General features: G+C 46.9%; 2 protein-coding genes across 9 annotated transcripts in view; one reads left to right on the forward strand and one right to left on the reverse strand.

The window, feature by feature from the left end:
- The first annotated feature begins 131 nt into the window (after positions 1–131).
- On the forward strand, positions 132–10,222 carry LOC107313896 (multiple epidermal growth factor-like domains protein 9). The gene is made up of 9 exons (XM_015862565.2): positions 132–817; positions 2,104–2,571; positions 2,837–2,972; positions 3,307–3,395; positions 3,868–3,931; positions 4,197–4,285; positions 4,749–4,861; positions 5,551–5,707; positions 7,127–10,222. Exons 1-9 carry the CDS (start codon positions 763–765, stop codon positions 7,276–7,278), a joined length of 1,323 nt encoding a protein of 440 aa, XP_015718051.1. The 5' UTR covers positions 132–762; the 3' UTR covers positions 7,279–10,222.
- Positions 9,386–14,430, reverse strand: part of NSD2 (nuclear receptor binding SET domain protein 2) — a 93,956-nt gene continuing 88,911 nt past the window's right edge. For all 8 annotated transcript variants that reach the window (XM_015862556.2, XM_032444255.1, XM_015862561.2 and 5 more), the window contains 3 exons: positions 14,209–14,315; positions 12,950–13,154; positions 9,386–12,278 (listed from right to left, as the gene is read on the reverse strand). In XM_015862556.2, the coding sequence (XP_015718042.1) occupies positions 12,010–12,278; positions 12,950–13,154; positions 14,209–14,315 (581 nt within the window). In that variant the 3' untranslated portion in view covers positions 9,386–12,009. The remainder of the gene's footprint in view (positions 12,279–12,949; positions 13,155–14,208; positions 14,316–14,430) is intronic.

Raw genomic sequence — 14,430 nt, forward strand, 5'->3', positions numbered from 1 at the left:
CTGGCAGCTCTGCCTTGATGTTCTCTGTTCTACATGGAGCTGGTTTAACCCTCCCCTGGGCCCAGAGCTGAGGGTGATGGCACTCAGGTCCGTCAGCTAAGAAGGGCTGTGCTGCTGGCGGGGTGTTTTAACACACATCTCCCTGTATGGCGTTATGGAGCCCCCCAGCTGCAGTTTGGTGCTTTCAGAGCAGGCTGAGCTCAGCAGAGCCGGGATCTGTGTTGTGGTGGGGCTCATCTGCATCCCCCAGCACAGGAGGAACGTAGAGCAGCTGGAGCAGGTCCATGACAAGTGCTCAGTGCTTTAAGGTCCTTTTCAACCCAAAGCAGGTCTCAGTTAAAATGGGAGCTGCTTTCAGCTGTGGTTCTTTCTAAGTTGTTCTTGCTGCAGGAAGCCCTGGGTATCTATAAGCACAGTCCTTCCCCCTGAGGAGATCACGGGGCCTGGCCTGCAGCCCGGCCCAGTTCTGCCTGTTCCTCTTTCCATAGCGCCTTAGTTTTTGCATGGGTAAGGAGTAAAGCGTAAGGTTTGCTCTCCTGCTCCAGGCTTTTCCTGCACCTCCAGGAGGCCTCATTGAGACCTTTACACCCTCTGTGCACAAACACCCCCATTCTTTTGGGGGGAGGCTGATCCGGCCCGGCCGCATGATCGCAGTCAGGTGACGGCACCGAGCACAACAGCAGCACAACAGCAGCGTGCAATAAGCAGCTCAGTGCAGGAGATCAGCTGCTGCCCCGGCCCCGCTGCTGGAGCGCAGGGAAAATGAGCCCCTGGTCCCCTCCGCTGCTCTGGAGCTTGGCCACGGCGTGGCTGACAGGTGAGCCCTCCATTTGCTTTGTGGGGCTGAATGTGGGGCTGGATGTGGGGTGTGAAACCACTGGGCTCTTGGAGGTTCTGGTAACTGGGTCATGCTATAGGAGCACATATAAAGTGCCTGGATGCTTTCATACTGATATCCCTGCTCCTGCAGCACTCAGGCACTCAGTGGGTTGGGGACTGGGCCTGTGGCCACCAGCCTCTGTTGGAGCAGAGCCCCATGGCTCCTTCCCCCTGCCCACAAGGCAGCACTATGGTGCTGGGTGGTGCTGGAGCACCAGCACAGGGGCCAGAGAGTGTGTGGGATCTGCTCCTTGGGGATCTCCAGTAGCTGCCTGGACGTGGGCCTGGGCACTGTCTGTCCAGGACTCACAGAAGGACTGGGTGTTGTGTGCTCTGCAGTACAGAGCCGTCAGTATCCACGTAGGAGGGAGCCCTCAGAGCAGCCTGTTTCCATGTGATCACAAGTCTGTAAGGACTCTTTCATTCGCTGTCCTGTTTTCGCTGTTGAAATGCAACTTGGTGTTACCAGCCGACTTCATTGGCGTGTTGTTGCTTATGCTGGGGTGGTGCTGAGCCCTCACACCAGAGAGTGGGAGAGCGCTCCTGCTCTGACAGGGGGAAGGATTTTGGGATCAAAGCTGGTCTGCCCACAGGCAGGTTCCCTTTGGGTTACTTTACGCATCCAGAGCGGCTTAAATACAAATCCCAAACCCGTGACTTTTCTGCCTCAATCCCTTTAACCAAGATGGGATGAAACAGGCAGCGGCTTGACAAGCATCTTAACTCAGATGGAGGGATCTCAGGGTGAGCTGCGTTCAGCACCACCAGCAAAAACAAGTGTTTCAAGCCGTTCTCACAACCCTTTATCACAGGGAGTCAGAAGTCTCAGCACTGGGATGGGCTTAAGGTTGGTTTTTTTTCCAGACTAAATGATATTTATGATTCTAATGCATGTGCTTGACATGGCTCTAGTGTGCAGGTGATGCTGCATGTGAGACACGTATCCACAAACTATTTAGGTGTTGTACTGAAGGATGCGGTTTAATTAATGGGGGAATATTGGTGGTAGGGGGGTGGTTGGACTCGTTCTTGAGGTCTTTTCTAACCTCGGTGATTCCATGGTTCTGTGGTGCCAGTGTTTCTGCATTGCTCTGTAATGGAGCGTATCAGAAGACAATTTCTGGACACCAAAGGAGGACACAAAGGTTAAGACCTGATGGTAAGCCTTCATTAAGGGTAGAACAATAACTTGGCCATTGATTATGTCTATTTTCTTTCTTTTAGGTATTGCTTTAGGCCAGACAACCACCACTCAGACCCGTGTTGCATCAACCCCGCTACTCCTGAGTGCTGCTACCCCCCAAGTCCCTGCTGCACCATCCCCAACGTCTTCTATTGCCCCTGCGACCTCAGCCCCCACATCCCCACCTGCTGCTGGGACACTCTCAGCTGGAACAGTGACCAACGTCACCACCCCTACAGCTGCACCACCTGCTGTCTCAGGCACAAACCCTCCCTCTCCAGCTCTGCCCAGCACCCCACACATCACCGCTCTCACCTCTGGGACTGCAACCACCCCCCACGTACCCACAGCTCCGATGGCCACATCCAGGGCCGCCCCTCCACATGGAACTGCATCTCCCGGGGTCCCATCAGTGGCCCCATCCCTCAGCACCACTGAGCCCTCAAACTGCAGCGGAGTGAACGTGACAGCGTGTGCTCCTTGCTCCCCAGGGACCATTCCCAGCAATGGTAAGAGCCAGGGCTCACTTTCTCCTATTTTGGGTGGCAAAGGGAGTGACCGAGGGAGGCCAGACCAGCTTGTAGTGGATGCTCTTGGGTAACTGCAGAGGACAGGAGGTAATTTCCACCATGCTGTGTACTGGATGTGCCATAGTGAGACCATCTCCTCTTGCTCATGATCCACTGCTGTGATCAGTGGACAAGCCAAGGGGATGGACGAGGGGTTGAAGTTAAGGCTGACGGTGCTGATCCTGCTCTCTCTGTCTCTGTTCAGACACCTGGAGCTGCTCGTGCTGCACGGAGGGCTCATGTGTGGACCCCAGCACCTGTGCTCCTTGCCCAGTGGGGCACTACCAGCCTGCGATGGGGCAGCAGCAGTGCCTGCCGTGTCCAAAGGGGAGTTACACCAAGTAGGTGACGGCCTCTGCTGGGTCTGGATGTGGTTGTGTTCTCTCTTATAGGGCCTCCTATTTTGTGAGCCCTTGGGGCCCTGCAGAGAGAAGCCGTGGCAGCTGCCCAGCGCTCCAACAGCAGCAGGGCTTCACATTTCTGTCATACTTGGACAACATACATACATACTTGTGAGCAGCTCTGTGTCTGATGCAGCCTTGTGCTGGTTTGTTTTAAGTTCAGTATCTTGAGTATCTCCAGAGGAGATTCCGCAGTCCCCCTGAGCAGCCCGTTCCCTATTTCTAGAGGAGCCTCAGTAAGAGAAAACCATTCTAACCTCTGCTCCATTCCCAGCACTACGAGGAGCATCATGTGCTCACCCTGCCTGCCCGGCCACTATGCCAACGAGTTGGGAGCCACAGCCTGCAGCGTGTGCCAGAAAGGTAGGGCTGTTTGTATGCAACCCCATCCCGCTGCACAGGCTTTTACCCACGGCCAGATGCAATTAACTGGGTTACTTGAAAGCACCGATGAGTAAATGGGTTATTCTGTTCAGGCCAAAAATAGACCAGCGTTATCTCTTCTTATGGATGTTCTTATTAAAAATGGAAGCACAGGTCTCGCATGCAGTCACGCTCCTGTTTGCAACAAGCTCGTACTAATACTGTAGGCAATGCTAAATAGCACATGCAATGGAACAGCTATTCTGGGTGCCAATTAGGAGCTCTTTACACATGCACAAGTCGTCCTTTGGAAATCTGTGCACAAAACTGCTCGTCTCACACCCGAATCTTGGCTGTCGTTTGATACGATTGGGAGGAAAAACACAAATAAGCAGCACTGGGAAGCTGCCATTGGTGACAGTGTGTGACTGGTGGAGGAAAGACCCTGAGAACGTTCTCCTTTTCCCTCCAGGTTATTTTAGCTCCCAGCAAAATGCAGCTGTTTGTCTGCCTTGCCTGCCTGGATCGTTCTGCAAGTAAGAAATCCTCGTGTGACCTCAGCTGGGGTGGGGAGGCACAACTGGTATCAGCCGCTGAGAGCCAGCAGTGGCCGGAGGGCTCTGCAGGCTGCAGGGATCGTGGTGCTGAGATTGGGGTGAGATGATGCTACAAAAGGGGGAGGGAGGATTCTGCCAGCTGTGCTGGAGTCAAGTCCTATCCCCATCCCCACCTCAGCTGGGCTGGGGCTGGTGGATGAAGATGGCACCTGGGCTCACGGTGGTCTCGCTGTTCTCCCTCCAGCTCCACCGGCTGCTCGCTGTGTCTGGCCTGTCCTGCTGGGCATGAGGCTCCACGTGAGGCTGCTGAGGAGTGTTTGCTGTGCCGGGCAGGTGGGTCGTGTCAAAGCAGCATTAATGTCTTTGAGATCGTGACTTCCCTGACCTGTCATTCCCACAAAGCTTAGGAAACAGTCCGGTGTTAAACTGCACTCAGCAAGCTCCAAACAGCAGGGAAAGGTGCTTGAACCTGGAATTAGAGGGGATGAAACGCTGCTGACCTCTGGCTCCTGAATCCCCTCTGCTTTAAAGCTGCCATTCAGCACTAATCCAGCTCCCACCTTACTCCCACTGCTTTCAGATTTGAAACCAGGTATCGGTCAGACTCCTTCCCTTTGCTTTTATTCTTCCCTTCCTGCCCCTTTGCTGCTGCCGAAGTTCAAGCTCAGCTTTTGTCATGCACATGAAGTATTTCATGCATTTTCTCCTCGTGCCTTTGAAAGGAGATTCATCCATATGCAATTGCAAAGGGCCCTGGGTCCAGTCCCAGATGCTAATGTGTTCTTTTGCTATTTAGGTACATTCAAAGGTCCGGGTGATGCCGCCTGCAAGCCCTGCGAGCCAGGGGAATACCAGCTGCAGCGGGGCCAGGACAGCTGCGACCTGTGCCCAGAGAACCACTACTGTCCTGTGAGTCTGCTCTGGCTGATTTGGCAGCTGGGATTAATGAGTACAGCTAATAGACTTTTAATTAAGGGCAATTTTAGCTTAGTTTGTTTCCTTTTCTTAAATACAGACAAGAGTCCTTGTAGAGCACTGCGGTTGCAATTAGAGCATTAGGAGGCTGGCTTTGTTCCACCCTTGGCCTTGGTGAGCCATCAGGGCACAGTTAGGGGATAAGACATCCATTAATGAGGTACAGAAGTGTTTAAAACAACAAGACCTGAATTCGATGATAGCAGCTTCAGTTATTGGTCCTTGGATATTGCAGGTCTTCAGGTTTGTGGCTGGCTGCTGGTTCTACCTCTGCCTCAGTTTGTCATTTCTAACATCTATTCTGAGACAGCAAGGCAGTGGGTGCTTCGTTAAGCAGGTTTCACAGCACACCCCAACTCAAGAAGGCATCATAGAATCGTTTGAGTTGGAAGAGAACTATCAGGGCCACCTGGTCCAACTCCAATGCACAGGGACACCTACGGCTCCATCAGGTGCTCAGAGCTGTGTCCAGCCTGACCTGGAGTGTCTCTAAGGATAACCCATACCAGTTCCTCCCTGGAACATGCTACACACATGCTATACGTAGTACAGAGACAACACTTACCCTCCTGCTACCCGCTCTGCTGTTTGGCACTGAGGAATTTACTTTTCCTCTTGGTCAGAGCCCAGATGTGAACCCAATCAAGTGCCCTCCCGATGCCTTCTGCCCCATGGGCAGCACAGCACCCCAGTACTGCATGGAGGTCTTCCTGTACAAGGTGGGCAGCTCCTGCCAGCTGACACCGCTGGTGATCGTCCTCCTGGCCCTCATCTCAGCAGGTGAGCATTGCTCTTTACTTATGTCTCCACACAGTGCACATTGTGTTTCTTTGAAGTTGGATTTCTTTAAGTCTTTGTGGTTGTTCATCTGTTTAAATGGGAGCAGAAAGCTGTAGTCCCTTCTTTGTTCATAGCAAAAGCGGCTGTGAGCCATAAGCTCTCCTTGTGCCCGTTCTTCCTTAAGGCTTCCCCCATCCTGACAACACAGTGACCTACAGAGTCATAACATAAAGACTGGAGTCAGGCTGCTGTAATTTGGCCAACAGGGTGAAAGTGGTTTATATGCACAAATTGCCTTTTAAAACACGCCTCCTCCACACCAAACAAGTTGTCATTTTTATGCACTACTTTCTATGCAAACGATTCTCCTTTCCACATTTGCAAGTGGGAAAATCACTGAATATTAAGTAGGGATATTACAGTAGTAAGATGATGGATTTCTGGTTGTTGTTTATCCCTGGGAGGCAGCTGTGTGTAGAGGCTCCAAAAGAGGCGTTTCTCAGCCCAGAAGAAAGCAAATGGACAATGTCCCTTCATGTATGAGACTCTCTTCCATCTCAGGTGTCAGACCGCAGCCAAAAAACGTGCCAGGAAAGATACCAGCTAAAGTATTAATTAGAGAAAGTAGCTCTAAATGAAGCACAGGAAGGGGTCATCTGTGCAGGAACAATGTCCCATTAATCAGCGTCTCTAATAAACAAGTCTGAGAGTCACAGAACAATGTCCCTCAGTGAAGCCCTGGGTGGCAGAGTTTGCTATGAAGAGGGGTAAAAGCAGCAGCCCACACAGGAACCTGCCAGCATCTCATGGCTGGGTAACAGCTGAATTGTTTGCCGTGAGGTTGTCAGCTCACACAGTCCACATTTGGATGCGTTTGTCTGGACATATTGCATCATGGTGACAGATTCACGCTCTTCTGTTTAGATCAATTTTCCCTGATTATGCTTATGCCAGAACCAGACCAACAGAAATGTCACAGTACTTGATATTTTGCAATTATTTCCATGTCTGTGCACAGCCGAAAAGAAATGTTTTCTGACAGCCCTGATCCCAGTCTAGACTCAGAGCTGATCTAGGTCAGTTACTTCTTGAGCTTCATTGGTGCTCAAACCGAAGGAGAAGGAAACACTTTGTTTAGAATCATAGAATTGAGTTGGAAGGGACCTTTAAAGGCCATCTGGTCCAACTGCCCTGCAATGAACAGGGACACCCACAGCTCCATCGGGTGCTCAGAGCCTGACCTGGGGTGTCTCCAGGGATGGGGCAACCTGTGCCAGTGCCTCACCACCATTACTGTAAAAAGCCCTTCTTTTTAGGTTAACCAGAAGATAATACAGCAATCAGAAAGCACTATAACGAACACTTGACGCTTTACCTTCCTCTCTGAAAGTTAACTATCATTGTTTCTGTTCCTCGCAGGTGCGATTCTTATCATCTTCGTACTAATCCTGAGAAGAAAGCAAGCATACAGCACAAAGTCATTGAAGTCCCTGCTGCTACCACGAGGATCAGAGCAGCACGCGACGTATGGAGTGATGGAGCACACGGAGCCGGTGTATGCTGGCTGGTAGAGGGAGAAATGCAACCTGCAAGCACTGTGTTCCCTTAGCAGCCATGTGCATTGCCCTGCTGATGTTCTACATGAAATGGACTGAACAGCAGAAGCGACCCCTTTTAATTCCCATCTCCACTCACAATAAACATGTTTTTTTTCCCCTTTCCTTAAGAAACTTCAGCAGTCAGCTCAACAGCTGGAGCAAAGAGCAGCTGCTGCAGATACTGGGGTTCCCACAGCACAATTGTTTCTACCCAAGCAGGAACCAACACGAATGTTAAATGTTCTTCCTTTGAGGGATATGCACATTTACTTATTTATTTGCCACTCTCAACACTTCACACTATACTTGAAATCGAGGGTCAAACGAAAAAAGGAATCCCAAAACTTTCCCCTTCCTATCAACTGTGGGAAAACACGTGCGGCTGAACTTATGGCTGGTTCCCAGACAAATATGTCCCTTCTGTTTCCTGCTGTGGTCTCTGATGCTTTGCTTCATATTACTCCACAGAGCTACAGAAGCAACACCTTCCTCCTCCTCCTCCAGTGAAATTCATTCCCATACCAGGCAGGCTGCAAAGCCCTGCTCAGCTCATCCAGCTGTGATGCTTCCACAGTGCTGTGCTTCATCAGCTCTGAGAGCCCTGGTTAAAAACAGTACTTACTATTATGAGAGCTGTGCTTTCAAGTGAGTGTGCGCGGAGGTGGAAGCAGGTGTTACTTCTCACTGGAGTCCTTTCCCTGAGCTAAAGCAGCAGCAGCCAGCTGAAGGATCCCAGCTGCTGGGGGTTAAGTGGCCGCTGCCCTCTGCTGCTCGTTCTTCTCACCCCTGGGGAGGTCGTTGTGCTTTTCAAGAAAAAGGAAATAAACAACCAAAAAAAAGCAGTTCTCTGATCTGTTACAGATGAGTAAATGGACAGGAAGAGAGGTGCGTTATCCTCTGTGGTAAGCAATGATGCAGCTGGTAACCCTGCCACCTGCAGCAGCAGCAGCGTGGACCGATCACACACCAAGCTCAGTCCCATCCCAAGGCCCTTTCTGCCCTCGGTCTCAATATTCCCACTGAAATCTGGTTACCTCCCATCCTCACGCTTTGTTCTTTTCTTCCCACCTCCTCCTCACTCCCAGCAACCTGCTTGAAACGCGCTGGCTCTCAGAATCCCCTGTTTGCAGCAGCAACCGCCTGGGGACAGGATGGGGCCCTCACCTTGTGGCTTAAGTGGCTGCAGGAGATGATGCTCAACACCCTCTTCTGTTCTTTCATCCTGAGAGCTGGGGGACAGGGTGTGCACAGCCCCTCTGCCGGGCTCTTAGATGCTGTCCATAGCACGCAGGCACTAAGTTTCTCAGTGGGCACGGTCAGGGCTTTCTGCAAAAGCAGCAAAAAGGATGGAGTCCTGATATCAGCAGAACACTAAACCAACAGTGCTAAAGCATACTTCTGATTTCCTCTTAAAGAAGCACAGCTGCAGTCAGGCACAGAAATTCCACCCATGAAGGAAACCAGTGCTGACCTAAAACCTGGCTGAGAAAGAAAAATGTGGTTGAATTATAACCTGACCAAACAGGAACAGCAGCATCGACAGCTGAATGGAGCCGGCAGGACGGCGTGACTGCAGCTCAAAATACTTGAAGTCTGTGAAACTCTGAGTAAGAGGAAACAGCACTGAAGAGGACTGCAAGAAAAAAAAGACTTTTCTATGGTAAGCAACGCTGCGGAAACAAGCTGAAATAAATACAGTCATTATCACCTCCACGTGAGCTTAAAGTATCATTTCCAGTGAGTCTCTGAGGAAATGGCAGAGTGCAGGTTTGCACTATGAAAACACCCAGTTCTTTCACTTGCAGACCATGCTCAAACAGCATTCAATTAAAACATACGGTAAGAAACAAAACCCCAATGTAAAATACTGCAGAAATATCTATACAGATCTGCTTTTCCCACAGAAAGAATGAGCAACTTCTAGTTCACAGTCTTTTTGTCTGATGTGAGCTTCCATTGGCCAAGCAGCTTAGTAGCAAAGAGCAGAGAAGAGGTAGAAGGAAGCAGAAAGTCAAACAGCCGCTGGCTAAGATCTGTTTGTGTCAATTGACGTTATGAAAAGAGCGCCCAGAGAAAGTTCTTTGAACACTGAAGTCTTTATTTACCCACAGACAGATACAAAAGGGGTGGCTGACCTGCATCCTGCTGTACTAAATGTGCTTGTGGCCCCACCTACCAGGAGGGCAGGGGGCTGTAGGCTCCACAACCGATCTGAGAACCGATGGTGTTTCTGCAGCAGTGACAATCGGTAACTATTGGAGCTGGTGGCTTCTGGAAGGGGGAAATCTACCTATTAGGACATTGGGAACAACTGTTCCAGGGCACCAGAGTCTATGTACGAAGAGAAAAAACAATGAAACAACTACAGATTTAACAAATTATAAAAACAGTGGAATGTAAAGGTAAGATTTTATAATAACTTATTTAAAGGTATCCTTATAAAGTCTTCCTTACATGGTATAGCATTCAAACAAATAATGGTCCCAATGACATACAATTCCTTCATTTTGTTTCAAAGCAATGAGGATCATCTTTCTAATTTACTACCTGATCTCACTTTCCTGAAGAAGCAATAGAAATGTACACAACACCTTTTTTTTTGGTTTCCACTTGAGGCACAGGCCTACGCTTCACTCCTGGCATAACAAATATCTACAGAAGAGGGTAAATCTCCCTCCAACTCAACTAAGAAATCTTCATTGTTTCCTTGAGTGCAAGGCTTGGCATACCAGCTTAAAAACACAAACATGTAACACTTCCCCCCCCCACCATCGTTTTGAACTGAGCTGTTTTTTCCATAATTATTGTTATAGAATTATTTGGGAGGGGAAAAAAAAAAAACCAACACTTTCCAACAGTGTTTATAGAATGGATTAAAACTAAAAAAAAACAAACAACCATCTGTTGGCTTACAAAATAGAAATCAATGAGTTCAGGACAAGGGCAAGGCTACACTTAAGATCCATTTCAGTTAATAACTCCTAATAACACCAAAGTTTTACGTGTTGGGAACAAGCGGGGATTCCAGCAATTCCAAAAACTGAATCTGTAATCAAATTCTGAAGGAAAAAAATGTTTGGAAAGAATCTTACATTTTATGATATAGCGAGGCTTCAATTTCAAAATGGCTACACAGACTTTCTGCGCTATCAAAGGCAAACTAAGCTAGAACATGCACAAATTCTTCAATGAAGGCACGCATTCTGTTTACATAGGCTGGATAACATGGCACAAGTCAAAACATAATTATAACACTGCCTAATCAGTCACACACCAACGACACGCACTGGGAAGAAACAGGTAAAGACATTTTTCTCTACCATTTTTTCCTAGTTCTAGTATTATTTCCATTAAAACTAAGTCTTGGGTATTTATCTCACTGCAAGAGTAGGAGCCCCACGGGAGCAAAGAAATCAAAACAGCTTTGCTGATGCAACGCAGTGGTCATCAGCTGGTCAAGAGCACAGCTCCTAAAGAAACTCAAGAACGATTCTGAGCGGTCTGCTAAGTCAAGTAGCCAATTGTACATAAATTGTATAAAGGAGAATGGAGTTGGGCTAAGCTTCATGTTAGAAATGTTCCTCATATGCTTCTTCTTTTTTTCCTCAAAAATTGCCTTCACTTTTAATTAGTTGTTTGGATAAATCAGATTTAGCACTTGGGCAGCTGGTCAAGCTTCACCTTCTGTTCCATCGCCTCATCCGTGATTTTCTTTTTTGTTCCTTGTTGGGCATTTTTTGCATTGCCATAAAGTTGCAATGCCTGGAATCCAAGAATTCCAAAGAAATGTCTGCCTCTGCATGGTTTGGCATTGAGAAAAGAAACAATTTTTCTTCAAACTTGTAGGCTTGGTATTATTTATTCTTATTAAAACAACAACAAAAAAAATCCTAGGGCACTAGGCCTAGATTGCGAGACGAGACACCTTTAAATCCAGACCTGCACAGTTCTGCAAGATCAAATCATTTCTATTTTTGCTGGGTGAAAATATAGGAAAAAACAGTATAGAAAAAGGTCTCTTACAGTGTAAGATTTCCCATCTCTGGTACAGGGAGTGCCTTTCCTGCCATGTACCATAAATCTTAGTGGGAAGATACTGAAAAACATGGTTTAAGGATCATTGGAGAGTTATTTTCTAAGAGCACAAACAAACTGTTCTGTGTGTGGTTACTGTCGGGATATCCACCTGGATCGTGAATGGCATTCAAGCACTTGCTCAAAAACACACAAGGCAAGCAAATCTCATTGGGACCACAGAGCAAGCCATTTCTCACTTAAAAGGACTCAAGAGCTAATATCTTCTTTCAAGGATATACTATTTTAAACATCTGTTGATTGACAAATACTATCTCAAAATCTATGTTTACGCCTACCTGGTTTGATATTAACCTACCTCCAACCTGAAAGAATATTGGAGGGAACCTTATACTTTCGCAACAATTCAAGTGTAACTGTAATGCTGAGTAATAAGTTTGGTTTGTCCTGAAATTTTCTGAACTATGTAGTTCGTTATCAGTGCAGAAGCAGCAGAAGACTGCTGTGGTTGGCTCAGTGGATTTATAAAACAAAACAAAACAAAAAATCCCCCCCCGATCCCTCCCACCCCGTAACCTTTACAGAATATATGTAAAATTGTGTCCTTCCCTGGTAATATTCACAACTTATCTACAAGATAGTGTTGGCAGTAGTTACTGCAGTCCATGACTATTTGCATTCGGCTCTCATCCATCTGTTCCTCTCCTTTCTCTTAGGCTTCAACTTGTTCAGTTTTTTGCGGGGTTTCTCAGTCTTCTGAGTTTCAACAGAATCCACCCCGAGAACGTGTTCAGAGCAGCATAACTGTCCATTCAATGTAGAATTTAGTACTGTCCCATCTTGGTGTTCCTTGCAAAAAGAATTTGGGCAGAAGTGGCAGAACGAAACAGAAGGTTTGCCACAAACATCGCAGTGGTGCCAAGGACACTCCCACTTCCCTGTAACCAAAAACAAAGAACAGATTAGTAGGGAGTAAAAAATGTCACTTTCTCTTTAAAAGTTTTGCCTTTTAGCATCTGAACAACACACACTGTCCTTCAGAAAACAGCAAAACTTCAGCAAACACTATGGCCAATCTCGAAAATCAAAATGCTACATCGTACTTCTGAAGCTCATCTGACATTATTACGTAGCAGACTTGACATCCTTTCATTTAAATACAGCAGTGAATACAAGTAGAAGAAATTATTCATGTTTTATTCAATAGCATTTTAAGGAACTTGCAGGCTGGCAGAATATTCAAGGAGGCCAACGGCATCCTGGCTTGTATCAGAAATAATGTTGCCAGCAGGAGCAGGAAGGTGATTGTCCCCCTGTACTCAGACCTGGTGAGGCCACACCTTGAGTACTGTGTCCAGTTTTGGGCCAAAGAAAGATATTTGGGCCTACAAGAAAGACTGGAGTGAGTGGTGGTGGAGTCACCATCCCTAGAGATGTTCAAGAAGCATTTAGATGTTGCACTGAGGGACATGGTTTAGTGGGAAATATTGGTGATAGGTGGATGGTTGAACTGGTTGATCTTGGAGGTCTCACCATACAAAAAGAATGTTTTCAGAGAGATACTTGTGAGGTTTCTGTGCAATAAATGAGTTAAGGCAAGGTGACTCACCAAAAGGACGTTTCACCAAACCAAGACAGGAGAGATGATAGGCTTTAGTACAAGATTTCCTGTCGCACAACACCAGCTGGCCTCCGTCACCACAGCGGAAACAATCATCTTCAGATTCTTTCTTCCCTTCGTTTTTCGTTCTGCGCCTCCTTGTTCTCTTTTTGGTCTTTTTGCCTTTTTCTTCTGAGGCATTAGTGGAAGAATTCTAAAAGATTAAGTTGCAAATCTGTAAATGCCAGTTTTGCAAAAGAAAAATTTAACGCAAATAAGCAAAACTGTTGGCATTTCTGGTACAGTGAATACAGGCTAAAATTAGAGTTGGTGCAGACCAGCATCCCCTTCTCTTCTTTAAGGAACAAGACAGAAGAACTTCAGGAACTATAACAGTGTCCAAAGAGCGAGTAAGAATACACCAAACCACATCCCTAACAATTTTATACTATTCTATCCACCAACGCAGAGTCCTGCTGAATGGAACCATAATATTTCATTTCTTCATGGCTGTCTGCATAAACTGATCACAAGCTTATATGAAACCCTGCTTAAGCCTCTCCCTTAGGAAAAAGCAGCAATGCAAATTCTGGCGATGGTAAGCCCACTCTCTGAAGCAACTGATGCTGAGCAGTGTGAACAAAAAGGTTTTTATATCCACAGCTGAGATATTTTTTTTCTCGCTTGGAAACATACTTGTGCCTTCCCTTGCACTCCTTCACCAGGTCTGGATGACAGGTTTTAAATTAACGTGACCTAAATAATCACACAGGAAATGTTGTGACACAATTTTACATCTATTTTTCCACTTCCCATTATGTTTATTTTTTGAAACTCCCATTTTTTATTACTTAGTTAAACTTCAATTGAAAGATCTTTAATGAACTTAGCGCACGCTCTAGATTTTATACAGAGGAAATACAAGATGAGAGCAACTTCACTGGCTACAGCCAGGCTTTACAGGGTAGAATTACTCAATAACGTTCAGTTTTGTGCTGCAGTCTCTCCCTGAGTTCAGTTCAGTGCAGAACTTGAGTCCCTTTGGTCAGTTTGTTCTCGTGTCCAGCTCCTACATCCAAGGGGACTGCAACCAACTGAAGGCTATTCCAGTTAGTGCCAGTACCTAGCTATGTTTCCCATTCAGGACCTGACATGAGTAACTCTTATCACAGCATAAAACTGGTTCATCTATACATACCTCAAAGGGGAAAAAAAAACAAGACTAATAGTTGGACAAGACACTCAAATTCTTGTGATATATTACTTGCCTTTGGTCTGTCCCCAAGAAATCCACTGCAGTTTGGGGCACCACATTTGCAGACTGTTTTTTCATTGCCCAGACAGTCAAGGTTGTAATTGAAGGTCAGCTCTGTCCCTGAGTGAGATAAGATGTACCGTTTTATTACGAAGGACAAGGTAATGAAGTCTATCAAAATTATTACAACAAATAAAAGTTCTATTATCTCTCTTCTGGTTTTGTACTTGTTGGC

This window comes from Coturnix japonica, chromosome 4 (genome assembly GCF_001577835.2).
Source record: "Coturnix japonica isolate 7356 chromosome 4, Coturnix japonica 2.1, whole genome shotgun sequence".
Classification (NCBI taxonomy): Eukaryota; Metazoa; Chordata; class Aves; order Galliformes; family Phasianidae; genus Coturnix; species Coturnix japonica.

Coding starts and splice junctions, on each gene's coding strand:
- LOC107313896 (XM_015862565.2), top strand. CDS start 763: ATGAGCCCCTGGTCCCCTCCGCTGCTCTGGAGCTTGGCCACGGCGTGG. Junction 3,396..3,867: donor CTGCAGCGTGTGCCAGAAAG/GTAGGGCTGTTT, acceptor TTTTCCCTCCAG/GTTATTTTAGCTCCCAGCAA. Junction 3,932..4,196: donor CTGCCTGGATCGTTCTGCAA/GTAAGAAATCCT, acceptor TTCTCCCTCCAG/CTCCACCGGCTGCTCGCTGT.